Source organism: Temnothorax longispinosus, chromosome 4 (assembly GCF_030848805.1).
Source record: "Temnothorax longispinosus isolate EJ_2023e chromosome 4, Tlon_JGU_v1, whole genome shotgun sequence".
In the NCBI taxonomy this organism is placed as follows: Eukaryota; Metazoa; Arthropoda; class Insecta; order Hymenoptera; family Formicidae; genus Temnothorax; species Temnothorax longispinosus.
In genome coordinates this window covers 4919752-4935094 of record NC_092361.1, presented here as the reverse complement: position 1 = coordinate 4935094, position 15343 = coordinate 4919752, and the positions used below count along the sequence as shown (strand labels likewise).

The 15343-nt window shown below is 43.9% G+C and overlaps 3 protein-coding genes across 7 annotated transcripts; 2 read left to right on the top strand and 1 right to left on the bottom strand.

Moving 5' to 3' along the window:
- Positions 1-495: 495 nt before the first annotated feature.
- Positions 496-3775, bottom strand: Pig-a (phosphatidylinositol glycan anchor biosynthesis class A). Of its 2 annotated transcripts, none has more exons than XM_071776670.1 (8): positions 3614-3775; positions 3352-3533; positions 3071-3227; positions 2669-2827; positions 2039-2273; positions 1658-1955; positions 1133-1493; positions 496-879 (listed from the first exon to the last, which is right to left on the bottom strand). In XM_071776670.1, exons 2-8 carry the CDS (start codon positions 3375-3377, stop codon positions 808-810), a joined length of 1308 nt encoding a protein of 435 aa, XP_071632771.1. In that variant the 5' UTR covers positions 3378-3533; positions 3614-3775; the 3' UTR covers positions 496-807. The 2 variants fall into 2 exon arrangements, with proteins under 2 accessions (XP_071632771.1, XP_071632770.1); XM_071776669.1 differs by having other exon boundaries at positions 2669-2848; positions 3614-3773.
- A 73-nt stretch (positions 3776-3848) lies between these two features.
- On the top strand, positions 3849-6301 carry LOC139812042 (U5 small nuclear ribonucleoprotein 40 kDa protein). 2 transcript variants are annotated; one of them, XM_071776672.1, is made up of 7 exons: positions 3849-3960; positions 4063-4197; positions 4270-4399; positions 4482-4795; positions 4878-5150; positions 5268-5433; positions 5979-6301. In XM_071776672.1, exons 2-7 carry the CDS (start codon positions 4084-4086, stop codon positions 6029-6031), a joined length of 1050 nt encoding a protein of 349 aa, XP_071632773.1. In that variant the 5' UTR covers positions 3849-3960; positions 4063-4083; the 3' UTR covers positions 6032-6301. The 2 variants fall into 2 exon arrangements, with proteins under 2 accessions (XP_071632773.1, XP_071632772.1); XM_071776671.1 differs by lacking the exon at positions 3849-3960 and having other exon boundaries at positions 3974-4197.
- A 404-nt stretch (positions 6302-6705) lies between these two features.
- Rhogap93b (MyTH4 and RhoGAP_KIAA1688 domain-containing protein RhoGAP93B) lies at positions 6706-15268 on the top strand. 3 transcript variants are annotated; one of them, XM_071776661.1, is made up of 11 exons: positions 6706-7132; positions 8814-8915; positions 9550-9688; positions 10449-10613; positions 10693-11242; positions 11350-11925; positions 12015-12428; positions 12517-12705; positions 12796-13649; positions 13767-14210; positions 14509-15268. In XM_071776661.1, exons 1-11 carry the CDS (start codon positions 7119-7121, stop codon positions 14701-14703), a joined length of 3642 nt encoding a protein of 1213 aa, XP_071632762.1. In that variant the 5' UTR covers positions 6706-7118; the 3' UTR covers positions 14704-15268. The 3 variants fall into 3 exon arrangements, with proteins under 3 accessions (XP_071632762.1, XP_071632761.1, XP_071632760.1); XM_071776660.1 differs by having other exon boundaries at positions 6707-7132; positions 8811-8915; XM_071776659.1 differs by lacking the exon at positions 6706-7132 and having other exon boundaries at positions 8779-8915.
- Positions 15269-15343: the final 75 nt, after the last annotated feature.

The window sequence follows — 15343 nt, the reverse complement described above, 5'->3', positions numbered from 1 at the left end:
TGATTCTTATAAAAAAAGAAAAGCCCTCAAAAAGAAAGATATTGATGTATGATAATACCATATGGTGGGATTACATGAACACGAATTAACCTTTCTACTCCACATATTGCTACAAATAACTGCTTGGAAATTAGCGCGGATTGATTTAAAAGTAAGCACGAACGATATTTCATAATACACGCGACGATATTTTGTAATGCTAATGAACGCAATAAATCTTTCTTAAGCATATGTATTAAATGTATGCGGGATGAGCGGCGTTGCAGTTGGATATCGTTACGAATTGTTATACATGTTATGCATTGATTCATACGGATGTCATGTATCATAATAAAAAAATCATTTAATGGACAAATTAATATTATTTTCATAAATCCGATGTTTCAACATTGGACTGGCGAGTCAGTATTTGAATGTTAAACGCCATGTGCCGTCATTTATTTTAAAACGCATATAAATTACGCGTGCGAAAGCAGGATAGTATAATAAATAAAATTGTTATAAACAGTCGTCTCTCAGTTGTAATTCTATATACGTACAAGTATTATGACATTTGTACTTTGCGCATTGTTATCTCTATGTGTACAACATCTATACATACATTATATATGTATATAATTATATTTCTTTAAAAATTTATCGGTAAATGCAACGACGATTGTTCTTCTTACGCGGAGACACCATAATTACCTGTATAACAATAAGTTTTGCAGAAAACAAGTTTTTCTGGAATGTTTCCAAAGTACCTATAGAATAAAATACTTGAACACATTGAGAAATTTACATTTCAGGCTTCTGCAATTATAGTTAATCTTCTTTTCCTTTCCCGTTGGATGGTACAACATGAATATCGTTGTAATCTCGCGCAATATCGATATACTGAAAATTTGTTTATTTTTATGAACGAATAAATTTATTTATAAATACAAAGATTCTCTTTGATATGCATATTAAATATGCGCATATAGCAGTAGACAATTTAAAAAAATAAAAAGTAAATACGTAAGCCAATATGGAAAAAAATAATGGAAAAAAATAAGAAAAAGAATTTTACACAGAATTAAAAAACATGACAATATACAAATTATAACTAATAGAATACATGCGTACAAGTTAGGTGATTTTGAATTACCTTTCTTGGGACGAAAAATTCCAGGACTTGTAGTATTATATAGCATAACGACAGTACGAGCAAGTAGGCCAATACACCACTTTGTATTTGACTAGCTAATCGCTGTCCTAGATTTCTTTTCGCTTCACGTTTCACTAAATTATACACTATTTCCGTACGTTTGGTAATGTTGAACCAATTGTAATATAAGCCTATCCTCCTATGCGTCTCGAAAGGGCATTCAACATTGCCCTTTTTGTAGTTCGTTATAGCCATCTCTAGCCCTTTAATTAATCCAGGTACAGTGGGTTCCACGAGGTAAATCAGATCCGGCGGTAAAACTTCCGGAATACCTCCAACTTTCGTTGACACTACTTGCAAACTATAAAATAGTATTTATTATTTTCATTTTTGTTGGTCATTATTTAAAAATTTTGTTAATGAAAGAATGTGCTAAATGGTATTTATTAGAGAAACTAAGAAAGATCTAAATTTTAATTTCAGGCATCATAACAAGAAGACAAGATGCATCATGTTGCAATTTACCCGCAAGAAGCTGCTTCTACAATAGCCATACAGTAAGCCTCTGTCAGGCTTGTATTCAGGAAGATATGACCCTTATTCAGAACGTGTTTGACTTGAGAGTGCTCCAGACTGCCTAACAAGGTAACTCTATGTTGCAACAGATTTCTCTCCCTTACTTCCTCTATGAGCCATCTCTTCGGACCGTCTCCACCGATCAAGAACTGTACATTCTTATGACGCGAACAGATCTCGGGTATTACATAGGCTAGAAGGTCAACACCCTTCCTATACACCAATCGCGATATTATTACTATGGTAACTGAAATTTACGGTCACATTATGGCAATTAGACTGATTACGTTCCTAATACAGCCAGAAAGAGATCTTGGAATCTGAACTTACTAAAGTCGTTGTTCCGTTTACCGATGTCAGGCGTAAATAATGCGGTATCCACGGCGTTTGGAATAACCGACACTTTCTCCTTTTGCACTTTGGCTCGCAATACTGTATTTTCCTTTCCCGTATGAGACACGCATATGCAATGATCGCAGTCGACCAACGATATCTCGAGAAACTTGTTTGTCAGAATAGCAGACGCATCCGCAAAACCAAAAAGAGAATGGTCCGTGAATACTGTCTGCAAACATAGCGTTAGTCACCTCGTGCTACCTAAAAGCGCCATTCTCTAACAACACATGTAGCTTCTGAGAATGTTCAGATGATTTCGCAAGAATAGAGAATATTATAAGATGTTCTCAGTAAATTAGGTGTGTATTCTAAGTACATTCATGATCTTCCATATTTTATCTATTTTATGACGTGTAATTTACCAAATATGTTCTTTTGCATTCCGAGGAAGACTTAATAAGTTGAAACGTAAACTATTTATATTTATATTTAATGATATAAAATTGTTTTTGGTTTAAACCAACATCCTTTGCTTTTGCTCGAAAGTCGACTGTTTGATTTATGTTTAGCTTTACATTTATGATAACATGCACTGTTAGGGTCGTTAGTATAATCAAGACTTACTTTCAGTCCCATTAATCTACCAATCAGCATCCCTTCGTGCGCTAAAGCGGAAAATGCAGAATGGCCGTGTATTATCTGTATATCTTCTCTTATGAAGATATATCTAATGAGTGGAAGAGAGCACACCATCGTTGGAAGAACACACTGGTTGTAGAAGACCTTGACGGGAATGTAATATACCTTAAATGAGACACAAGTTATAAGAAAAAAAAAACAAAAAAAAAAAAAACGTGATTATTAAGCGTCACCTACAATACACGAAGTAAGTATGGAGTAAGGAGTAAGAGGGCTATTTTCGGTTTTAAGAGAGCTAGCGTAAGGGCGTAAGCGAAATATACTCCACGCTTACTCCGTGTATTGTAGACGACGCTTTACAGCTAATCGAATAAAGACGAAACGTACTTTCAGACCGTTTGTCATATATCTAATTCCTACTCTGTCCCCATAGGAATGTGTGAGGATCACCACTTTGTGTCCGTGCTCCAGTAAACATTGGGACAGATTGAAGATGTGCTCCTCGACGCCGCCCATGTTCGGATAGAAGAAATCCGAGACCATGCTGTACAAACCGTATATATATTACATGTATATACAATAAAAACAGAAGGTTTATCAACGATAAATGAGAGAGAAAGAAGTATTGGCGCGTGTGCAGCTTCAAGACGAAAGGATATTATACAAACCATATTTTGTGTCTTGCACCGCTCATCTTCACGCCCGTGCATGATTCACGCTGCTCGATTAACGCGACTGCAAATTTGCTGTATCATCGTCCTCCGTTCCCGCCCGATAACGGTCCTGTTATTATCCCATCGCAGCGCACGTCGGGTCGCCTCGGATCATATTCATGCATCTCTAATCAGTTCTGATAATAGACAATAGTAGGCAATTAACATATTTGTGGGCGGTCGCACGATAATTTACGCCCGGAAAGCATTTTCTAACCTCAATCGCGAAAAAACCTCGAATTTACTTCGCGCCGAGGACTTGGCATTGGCAAGCTGGTCCGTTTATGGGAGTTTCATTCGGCGTTTCAGAACTTCCTTGTGCGCAATAAATCTCAGATCGTATTTAATTCTATGTATTTCTATCGCAAATTTAAAGAGTTTCAGCACCAAGTAATAATATTTTGTAAATTATTTTGCTCCCTCCCACTCCCTCCCTAGTCCCTCTGAACCTCCAGCCTCCAGCCTCCCAAGCAGCAAGTTAACCAACAAAGATTACCAGTAAAGCCTCAGTCTCAGGTGGATAATAGAAGAGCGTTGATATTACCGGCTATAAGGAACTCGAAGGTCTCGAAGTACTCAAACTAATTCAAATGGCGCTTTAGTTTATCGCTGCGCATCGCTGCGCGACGCGAAATCGAGTAAATAAATGTCCGGTTGTGCTTGAAGTTGAATTGATATTCCACCAACATGCCGATCTTGGATAAAAGAAAGGGAGACGATATTCTGGCGTTGGTGCCCGCTTCGAAAAGGACCAAGAATGAAGTCGTCTTCAGCAGCAGAGAGAAGGCGGTTGTGCAGAGCGTAAGTATAACCTCAAGTGTGTTGTATGTTCTTGGAAAAAATAACGTTTGTTAATAATAAAATATTTTAAAGGGCCCACCACGGACGTCCTCCTTAATGTCGATGATAATGCTGCTCGAGGGACACCAGGGAGATATTTTCTCCATAGAATTTCATCCAGAGGGACAGTATCTCGCTTCCACGGGATTTGATCGACAAATTTGTAAGTCTCGCGCAGAGCTGGATTGACATGTTTACGTGTAAATTCAGTTATTTTGTCTAATGAGGTATTGCGTACTTTACAGTTATCTGGAACGTTTACGGAGAATGCGAAAATATTGGCATCATGACCGGGCACAGTGGCGCAGTGATGGAGTTACATTTCAGTCCGGACGGCAATCATTTGTACACAGCCAGCACAGACATGACGCTGGGTTTGTGGGATATAGTAGCTGGGACGCGAATTAAGAAGCTGAAGGGTCATACTTCGTTCGTGAATTCTGTATCGGGGGCAAGAAGGGGACCTACGCTGCTCTGCTCGGGCAGCGACGATAGTACGATACGTATCTGGGATCCCAGGAAACGGGGTCAATGTTATACATTGAATAATACATACCAGGTATCATAAAAGTGTATTTTTTATTGAATAATATGAATAACAAAAGCGGCATCTGTGTACAAACTTTTGTTAACGCTACTAGGTTACCGCAGTGACGTTCAACGATACGGCAGAACAAGTGATTAGCGGCGGGATTGATAACGACATAAAGGTGTGGGATCTTCGAAAGAACGCGGTACTTTACAAGTTGAAAGGACACACCGACACCATCACTGGATTGAGCCTCAGTCCCGATGGATCTTACATACTTTCCAACGCCATGGATAACACACTGAAGATATGGGACGTAAGACCATTCGCGCCCTATGAGCGCTGCGTGAAGATACTGTCTGGACATCAGCATAATTTCGAAAAGGTGCCTCTTCATATTGCCTTAATCTGATCTGTAACAACTTGAGAGAAAAGAATTGTCTGTAGCTCTATATGCCATAGACGATGGGAAATTACACAGCTTTAACATTGCTCTTTTTAGAATCTTCTGAGATGTTCGTGGTCACCGGACGGTAGCAAAGTATCGGCGGGATCGTCAGATCGGTTTCACTACGTCTGGGATACGACGAGTCGTAGGATATTGTACAAATTACCGGGTCACAATGGATCTGTAAATGACATCGATTTTCACCCGAAGGAGCCCATAGGTACGGGATGATTCGTAATAAGATAAATCTCGTATCAATGTATCAAATATAGAATGTATTTGATAGATTAAATATAAAATATAAAATATTTGATATATCAAATATAGGATAGATTTGATATGAGAGATTTATATATGAAGGAAACGAGGTTTGCACGGTTCAGCTTTTTTTCACGGAGAGAAAAAGAGAAAAGATGAACCGTATAAGAAGTTCAGCTGAAAAGAACAGGCCTAAAGCCTGGTGTCCACGATGCAAGAACTGTGTCCAAGTTTCGGTTTAAGCCAATGAAACTGCTACTTTTCTGTAAGAGCTGCAAGTTGATTAACTTAAACCGAAACTTGGACACAGTTCTGGCATCGTGGACACCGGGGTTTGATAGCATCATCAGATCAATTTCGACAAAAAGTGGACTTTAATTGTTTTTCTCCTGCACTCTCTTCATATATAAATCTCTTGTACAGATAAACCTTTCATATAAAAAATAATGTGAATTTTGTACATTTTCTGATGTATTTCGATAAACAATAATATTGCATTTGTTTCAGTATGCTCGGGATCTAGCGACAAGCAAATCTACCTGGGTGAAATCGAGACTTAATAGCATATAACTTATACTTAATATATCTGTTACGGGCAAAGTCCGCAATGTGATAATAGTTGCTGACATTGCCATCGCTGGATGGGCAGTGTCAATTTTGCCTACATTAAAGCAGACAATGTCCGCTAATAAACTACTTTGCCCAGTCGCGTTGTGCAATGTTGACATTGCCCGGGCAATGCCGACACTGTACACCATACGGACCTTGTCCGTAACATATCTACGTATACCTGTAAAAAAAAAGAAAGAAATGCCTTTGAATATCGGTAATTTGTCTCCTGTTAGTTTCATTTCCTTTCCTACATTGTGCGCATTTTTTCATTCTCCTTTCAGAGATAATCATCATTAATTAGTCGTACGCGAGTTCATGGTAATGAAAGTTTGCGCGGGTCGATAATAACGAGAGTCAATCGCCCGAATCGCTTTCTGCAATTTCTACGATCGGCAATATAACGATCGCGATATATAATAATCGCTCGTTTAGTTAAAGGCCGCGGCGCAGGAGCGAGGGAAGGAGGGGGAAGGGCGAGGAAGAGGGACGGAGGAGGGCACACGCGCGCGTGCGAAAGCGAATTTTTGTCACTACCCGCGGGGAGTGCTGCTGGCGGCGCGCGGCGCGGCGCAGCGGGGCGGCGAAACTAACCACGAACTAAACAGAAGAAAAAAGATGGCCGCCGCGAGGCTGCCGTGAAGGGGCCGCGTCGCTGCTCGCGCTCGCGGAAATGGGACGTTGCGACATCCGAGTGTCATCCGTCGTTCGCAGTGCCAAGTGTCGGGCGAGTGGTGGTGAATCGTCGGCGAGGGTGACCGGTGACGTGCCCGAAGGGTAAAGCGGAGGGGGCAAGCGGGTTGAGACTGGAGTGGAGTGGAAAAGCGGAGCGCGGTAGCGCACCGCGCCGCGCTGCACTCGTCGCGCGTTGCAACAACGACGACGGTGACGAGGCGAGAGACGACGGCGACGGCCGCAGCGGCGACGAGGAGGACGGAGGGAACAACGACGAGGACGAGGACGACGACGACGACAACGACGACGACGGCGACGGCGGCAGCGGTGGCGGCGACGGCGAGCCAGCCGGAGACGCGCGAGATGGCATCCGACGGGTAAGGGCCCTCGGCACCACGGGAGAAACCTGCCTGTCCCTTAACTGCACCCGACTGCACCCAGGAAGTGCAGCAGCGCGTTTGCTGCTCTAGGGAAAACGCGGCCGTCGCGAGACACACACACGGGACCGACGGTGTGCTCGCAGATCGATAGTGAATTTTTTTTTTACAGTCACCCGTCCCAGTTTTCTCCCTCTCTCCGTCTCCGTCCTGCACTCTGCTCTCGCTCTCTCTCTCTCTCCGTCCTGCTCCGTTCTTTCCCTTCGGTGCAGCGAGGGAGAGAAAGAGAGAAAGAGAGGGACAGAGAAAGAAAGAGAGAAGAATTCGCCGTCGCCGTTCCTGATAACCGAGCGCGAGCGATTTTCCGCTGCGCTCTTTGCTCCTTCGCGGAGCGCTTTCGCGCTGAAGTTAGGCCGCCGTCGCGATTGGGCGGGTCTCTCTCTCTCGCTCGCTCCCTCACGCGCGGCCCTCGCGGCCCTCGCTCACATTTTCGCAGTCCGCGTTTCAGGCTCGCTCGCGTCGTACGCCGCTGTACGCGCGTTTTCCTCTCGGTGTTACCGCGCCTCCGTTCCTCTTCCTTCCTTCCTTCTCTCGTTTCTCTCTATCCATCCCATTCTCCTTCCTCTCTCTCTCTCTCCCCCTCCCTCTTCCTTTTCCCCGCGCGCGTCAACGCTATTCCGCTATACGTATACCGCTCGCGATCTACGCGCGCGAATGGATCTCCGCGGCCTATTTCAGCCAATTAAACGGCCAGCATGACATCAGAGCAGACGACCTCTCTCTCGTTGCATCGCGGCCCAGCATTCCTATCAATTTGCGGGGCCCCGTGTCAGGGCGGGGTGGGGTGCGACGGGACGGACGGACGGATGGACGAGCGGGCGAAACACCCTCCTTCGTTCGCCCCGATTGTCATCGTCGCTCCGTCGCGGTCGGCCTCCGTTGAGAACGTCCTCGCGCGCCCCGCGAATCTTGAGCGCGGTCGCCGGGTGTCCCTCTTTTCAACCCCCTCTTCTCCCCGCCCGCCCCTTCTTGTCGGTCTGTTTGCGGCGAGGGCGATTTTTTTCCCCTCCTGAGGTCGAGCCGTACGACGTTCCAATTAAGCTCTCCGGTATCGCGGTCGAGCTTTAAAACGCGCCACACGTTGCTCCGCGCGAGTCACCTTCCTGCCCCCCATTTTTTTTCTACTCCGCTTCCCCGCGAGAAATCGCGCACGACGTATTCCGATTTCCGAGACGTATAATATCGGTGGCGAGGATACGCGGTGGATGTAAATAAGAAATGGAGGCTACGGTCTGCCGTCGGCCCCGTGTCGTTGCATCGCGACGATATATTTCTGTTCGGTGTCTCGCGCTCCGGGACTGCCTCGTGACATATCGATCCCGCCTTACGATTTTATCGTTCAAGTACCGCATGCATATCTGAGAACCCGCGCGAGCGTCGGTTCGTATCGTGCGAGTGACCAAAAAAAAGAGAAAAAGAAAAAAAAACTGTCCCGAAGGCGAGTAGAGCCCGCGACGGCGAGTGAAAGTTTTAGGGGAAGAGAGTGATTTGGAGCCGTTGCGCAAGGTGTATTTGCCTTCCTGGCCGCGCTGGGTTATTTTAGGACCCCGATAGATTCGCGATCGCGGAGAATTAAAGCCACCCCACAGGGATAGATGTTAATGGCTGACAATTGCAGCAGGATGGAATGGGTGGAGATCATAGAGCCACGCACGAAGGAGCACATGTACGCGAACCTGACCACGGGAGAATGCGTATGGGATCCTCCACCGGGTGTACCTGTGTAAGCTATATTCCCTTATATCGATTCTTCAGTAGTTTTCGTGCAGCGTGCCTCACATCTATTTGATCATTCGCTGAAAGAATTAGTCCACAAAATGTTTTCTTTTTACAGTAAATTGTTTCTCTAAACAATTTAGAGAATAAATATAATTTTCTAAAATTTTAGAGAATAAGTTAATTTAGAGAATAAATTTAATTCTCTAAAACTTTTTAGAATAAATTAACTCTCTATAATTTTAGAGAACGAGTTAACTTTAAAATTTTAAGAGACCGAGTTAACTCTAAAAGTTTTAGAGAATAAGTTATATATATATATAACTCTCTAAATCTTAGAGAATAAGTTAACTTTCTAAAATTTTAGAGAATAAACAATTTAGAGAAAATAAATTATCCATTTTTTTCTGGTGGCTAATATAATTTCGAGGTTGAATCAATCATCTAATTCTAATGTGCCTAATTTACAATCAGCTATTATCTTAAAGTTATATTCAACGCATTTAATTTGATTATATGTAATCAGCTAATTATCTCGAGGTGGTTACCATTGTAATTATTTTAGAGAAAGTTATCTTAGAGAAAGTCACCGGCTATGACGATAAATGTAGTGCCTACATGTCCCGTTTAATAATTTGTAGGAAAAAGACGGATAACAATCAGTGGTGGGAGCTGTTCGATCAGAATACCTCGCGGTTTTATTATTACAACGCGACATCTCAGAAAACCGTGTGGCACCGCCCGACGGACTGTGACATCATCCCGTTGGCGAAACTTCAGGTAAAAAGAAAAAACATTTCGATATCGTTTTGATATGATTTAACACATTTATACAATATTGGTGCCGGCGGGCGCGGTGAGTCACGTCGATTGAGTTGGCTATTCGGCGTTTCGAGTGCAGATAAAATCCAGATAAGATCGTGCCTTCCATCGGCCGGCATCCGCCGGGATCTGTACTTACTTTACGGATCACATAAAATCTGCGAGTTCCGCATACGTTCTCGCACGCGCGTGTATATATATTCACGGATGTGTGTAATGATTTGTGAGTTTCTCCGGGATAACGCACGTTACACAGAACTCGTGTATCTTAAAGTGGTGGAGATATAAGTGTGCAAGCGCGTCTGCTCTCTTCTCAGCTATAAATAGACGTTTGCAGCGGGGAGAAAAAACTCTGGTTTACATTATACCACGATACTATCATGAAACTTCTCTCATGATAATGCTATTCATTTAAAGTTTGACAAAAATATGATTGCCAGATGTCTCCCGGAAAATACACATATTCTATGGCATCTACTTATATGTTGAAATATAACAGATTATAAAACAGTAGCATTGCATGGGATGTTCATAAATGATAATATAAATTGCGATCTTATTTGTGTCAAACGTTTTATCAAACATTATATTCTCTATTATTCTTCTATATTTTATAGATAGAGAAGATTAATGTTGGCTATCAATCGTTAATTTATTATATTTTATTCATTAATTTATTTATATATCCTTATATTTATATTTACTTATATTTATATAGACGCTAAAACAGAACACGGAACCTGCAAGCGGTAGCACATCTGATACTCAAAAGGTAACCGAGCCGAGAAAGAAAGAATCCGTCTCGACGCAGACGCAAACTCCTTCGGTTAGTCGATCGACGCGATTTAACCATCAGGAGAATGCGAATTTGACTCCGACACTGGTAAATTTAATTTTCTTCCGAGGATTTAGACGATATTGACCTATCGAGATTCTACATGACTACGTTTTTTTTCTCGTAGCAAGCTCTTTCTCTCGGTAGTGCGAACAAAACGCGGACTTCTACGGTTGGCGTCGATCTTCAGACTTCTCCCCCTTCTCCGTCTCCGTCCGCGAGACGACACCATCATCACCATCATCACCACAATAACAGGCATCACAGGCACCATGAAGTACCCACGACACGTACCAGACAACACAATCACTCGCAGGATTCTGGTAGATCCAGCGACAGCTCTGTCTCGCACAGTAGGACTTCCTTGGAGTCAACCGGTTATCGTTTGTTGGACTCGCCACACAGGCATCATCGTTCGGTCGCGCAAACGCCGGTGAACACCGCACAATCCTCCCCTAGGCAGCACAGTAGCGGCACCGGCACCCTGGAGACTAGGTGTCACAAGAGCGGAACTCTCGAAAGTGTGAAAAATCAGAAGTCTGTATCGCTGGTGGGAGAACCTCCGCCACTCGGTCTGTCGCTTTCGACCAGCACACCCCTATTTAAGAAGAAGACCTTCACCGACCCGCAACGCGAAGGTAGGGCTGGAAACTTGGACCTAGACAAAAGTAAAAATGGTAAGGATGTATAATATTTGTTTTTACGTTCAAGTCATAATTACTTGTTACGTGCAAGCCACGTACATATCTTCCCGGTTGTATCGATTGTTTTTCTGATATTTTAGGTAGAGAAAGTAGTAGAGGCTCGTATGGTCCCGAGCCGAGTACATCGCCATATCGCGATTCTCTGATGGAATCTCGAGTCTTCAGGCAGGAAATGCCACCGTATCGTCCGCCTGAGGTTCAACTTAGCCATAGTTACAAATCACAAGGCGAGAAGTATGGTTCCTTAATGGAGAGTGGCAATCGTTACCATAGGGATAGAGAGCGAGAGATGCAGCAGCAGCATCATCGGGAACGAGTCAATAGTCTCGATAAAACGAACCCGCCAGCCTTTTATCCGAGTTCCATGCACTCGAGAAATATGAATAAGCAGCCGCAGGATGGTACGGGTAGCATAGGTAGAAGGCATCACGGATGTTCCGCGTCGCTTTCGGAAGCGAATGTCAGGGATGTGTATGGTGCAATGTTGTCCGAGAGAAACGATCCTGCCAAGAGTCTCGGTAGGGTCGCTGGCGTACATAGCGGTAATACGTCGAAGCAGCGAGGAGGTCTCGAAGCGGTGGAGCGGGAGAGAGAGCGAGAGCGCGATAGGGAAAAGGAGTACAGGCGAAACACAGCGTGCAACAACTCACTCGACTGTAAGCGAGATAATCTTTATGTTTCTTTCGCCACCTTCCTGTATGTGCGCGTGTCTTTTGCAATACATGGGTGATTATTATTTTACAAGGTGTGCCGCAGCCGTTGGGTCGAAGTTACAGTTTCGTGCAACAGCAGAAGCAACAGCAAAAAATGCAGCAGCAGTTACATCAACAGCAGCAGCAGCAACAACAGCAACAGGCTAGAAGGAGAGAGCGAGACGATGATGCTATGCACGAACGTTACTTGATGATAAGTCAAACCCACGAACAAACTAGACAAAGACTCAGTAGTAATACTAGCAGTAGCAACAGCAGCAACAGCAGCAGCAATAGTGCCGCAGGCGAAGAAACTGAGGGTCACGCTGAAGGAGACGACAGCAAGAAGAAAAGAAGTAATGGAAATCCCAGTCCCCCACCGTCGCCGTTTTACGGCAATCTTCTGGCTGATGCTGATCACTTATTACCGTTGCAACACTATATCCTTCAACAAGCGAAATTATCAGGTAATAAGCCAAAAATCTTTTTTACATCGCAGCTTTGTTTCATTGTTCGACGAAATGTGTTTCATTGTTCTCTTTTTATAACACATAGGTTGTTACAAGTTCGGAGATCCTTTATTAGTAGAAGAAGGGGAAGATTCTTTGGATGAGGAAGGCGGCAGGGGCGAAGGTATCGGCGGAAGAGGTGATGACGATTCCGATGATCAATTCGCGGACGACGAAGCGGCCAGCAATCAAGGCGATTCGTCCAGTCAAGAATATCTCGAGGATCACTACGCGGGTATGAAATTATGTTGAAGATTATAAAATATATGACGCGTTTTATTAAACGTGTAATTAACGATGTATCCTTTCTCGTAAATTTGTTTAGATTTAGGTAATTATGACACCGCGGGCTTAGCGACTTATTACACCACGGCCGACACTCTAACAAGGCCGCAAGCGCGACCGCCGTCACCGCCGAATATTGTGTCTCAGACGGAAGCGAGAGACAGTGTGGTGACTACAAGACAGGTCTCTATACCTACCGTAAGTTCAACTCCAAGTATTGGCATAACGAATGTCGATAACACTGACCTGGATGAAGCGCGGAGAGACGACAGTACGGGCGGTGGCGACATCGAGAAATACGCACAGGACAATCTCAATTTGAATTGCGGCAGACCGAAAGGGTTGAGATTGTTGTTTCGAAAGAAATTTAGCGTGCGGGACATTCTCAGCTGGTCGAAAGATCCAATACCGCAACCGATGCTCGCGATGGTGGACGGCGAGAAGCTACTCAAGAGGGAGGCTTGCAATTTATTCCGATTGGTTCAAGTGTACATGGGAGATCGCAAAGCCAACGTCGGCATGACATTGGACGGCGTCGCCATGGATATCGTGAATACCGCGTTCACGAAGCCGCCTCTGCGGGACGAGTTGTATGTTCAGATCTGTCGGCAGACGACAGAGAATCCGCGGAAGGAGAGTCTGCGACGCGGATGGGAATTGATGGCTGTGTGTCTAGCTTTCGTGCCGCCTAGCGCCACGTTCGAGCCCTACCTGGAGGGCTATATGAACAGGCATCGCGATCCCAACTTCCAGTTCCCCGAGGTCGCCAAGTGGCCAATACACGTGCAAGTCAGTCATTATGCGACCGTAGCTTGCAAACGATTGCAACGGATCGGCGCGCACGGCAAACGACAACCTCGTAAGGCCACAGTGGAGGATATCGACCAAGCGAGGGTAATTAATTGCATTAACAATTACTAAAAGATCAATTATCGAGTATAGATTAATTCACTTTGCGTTATAATATAGTGATTCTAGAAATTAGACATATCTTTCGTGTTTTTCTCATAGATACAAATCTTTCGCGCATCCATGTTCGGCGCGACGCTCTCGGAAGTTATGGCTTTACAAAGGGACCGCTTCCAGCATAGAGAGTTACCATGGATACAAACAACGCTGACGCGGCAAGTGCTCGTGCGTGGCGGCACGCTGACAGAGGGTATTTTCCGGGTGTCCGCGGACGCCGACGAAGTCAGCGCGTTGAAATCCTGCTTGGATAGGTTCGAAGACGGGGCAATTCTGGCAGCTTCTCAAGACGCTCACGCGCCCGCCTCCCTGCTGAAGTTATGGGTACGCGAATTGTACGAGCCGTTGATACCGGATTCCTTCTACGTAGAATGCGTGTCCATGCGGCACGACGATCCGGAAGCCTCCGCGGCAAATGTGGCTACGATCGTTGAACGTTTACCAGATCTTAACCGTCGTGTGCTGTGTCATCTAATACGCTTCCTACAGGTAAGAAACCATTTTATACATTCTCAATAAGAGAAAGCCGAATGAAAAAATTGTCTGCTATTTTCACCGTGCGCTTAGCCGCGTGCAATCGCGTGATTCTAAATATGTATTTATATCAAACAAAATACTCATCGCTCTTTAAGCAGTGTAGACCTATATATAAAGTAACGTTTAACGCTAGACGCACGGTGAGAGTACGAAGACTCGAGAGCAACATGCACTCGACACCGTTGAATCAAATTGAATAGAGAAACGCCTTTGGAGAACATTATGCTACGATACTGAAACAACTTTACAGATATTCGCTAGACCCGAGGTGGTCGCCCGTACTAAAATGGACGCCAATAATCTTGCGATGGTGATGGCGCCGAATGTATTGCGGTGTACGTCCCAAGATCCTCGGGTAATCTTAGAGAATGCACGGAAGGAGATGGCCTTCGTCCGTACTCTCATCGAGTCATTAGACACCGCTTGGGTCGATGATCTTCACTGACCGTATCCTATCGCGCTAGAAAAAAGTCCGCTCTAGACTATTATGCCAAATGAATCAGCTGTATAGTCACGTCTATTGTTAGTTATCTCTCTTTTTCTCTCTATCTCTCTCTTTCACTGTCCTCAATTTATCTTCACACTCTTTTTGTTTATCCAGTCACTAGTTTTCCCCATAGTCCCCTACATAAATGTTCTTCGTAACAGTAATTTAGTGCTAAAGTCTTACCAAGCTAATCGATCAACCCGCTCCCTTATTTCCTATTTATTATTTATATACAGATTCTATGTTATATGACAGATTTTAGAGATTATATTAGATTATATTATGTATATCGCTATATTATATCATATTATATATTTTACCAATCCCTTGTTACCGCGTCGAACAAACGTGGACGGCTTTTTTACTCAATCATTGTTGAATCTCGTGTAAGATAAAAAAAAAGAAAGAATCATGTGTTACCGTGTATAGCTGCGCTCCGCGATAATCTTTTTGTATAAGCAACGGATTAACGTGTAAAGCGTTTTATCGAGGAGTAAACACTGCGAAAGATTAGCAAGCTGTAGTCGCAAGTGTGTTTCTTCGATTTTTCCCTCGAGATCTCCAGAAACAAAAATAACAACACACTTTATTATAAACT

What these genes read in the sequence shown, in the direction of transcription:
- Rhogap93b (XM_071776659.1), top strand. Translation starts at nt 8,788, where the DNA reads ATGTTAATGGCTGACAATTGCAGCAGGATGGAATGGGTGGAGATCATA. An exon ending in GTGCAACAACTCACTCGACT is followed by an intron (nt 11,926 to 12,014) that starts GTAAGCGAGATA and finishes TTATTTTACAAG; the next exon opens with GTGTGCCGCAGCCGTTGGGT. An exon ending in TCTCGAGGATCACTACGCGG is followed by an intron (nt 12,706 to 12,795) that starts GTATGAAATTAT and finishes AAATTTGTTTAG; the next exon opens with ATTTAGGTAATTATGACACC.
- Pig-a (XM_071776669.1), bottom strand. Translation starts at nt 3,377, where the DNA reads ATGAGCGGTGCAAGACACAAAATATG. An exon ending in GTAGATTAATGGGACTGAAA is followed by an intron (nt 2,274 to 2,668) that starts GTAAGTCTTGAT and finishes CTATGTTTGCAG; the next exon opens with ACAGTATTCACGGACCATTC. An exon ending in TAAACGGAACAACGACTTTA is followed by an intron (nt 1,956 to 2,038) that starts GTAAGTTCAGAT and finishes CGTAAATTTCAG; the next exon opens with TTACCATAGTAATAATATCG.
- LOC139812042 (XM_071776672.1), top strand. Translation starts at nt 4,084, where the DNA reads ATGCCGATCTTGGATAAAAGAAAGGGAGACGATATTCTGGCGTTGGTG. An exon ending in GGGATTTGATCGACAAATTT is followed by an intron (nt 4,400 to 4,481) that starts GTAAGTCTCGCG and finishes CGTACTTTACAG; the next exon opens with TTATCTGGAACGTTTACGGA. An exon ending in ATCAGCATAATTTCGAAAAG is followed by an intron (nt 5,151 to 5,267) that starts GTGCCTCTTCAT and finishes TGCTCTTTTTAG; the next exon opens with AATCTTCTGAGATGTTCGTG.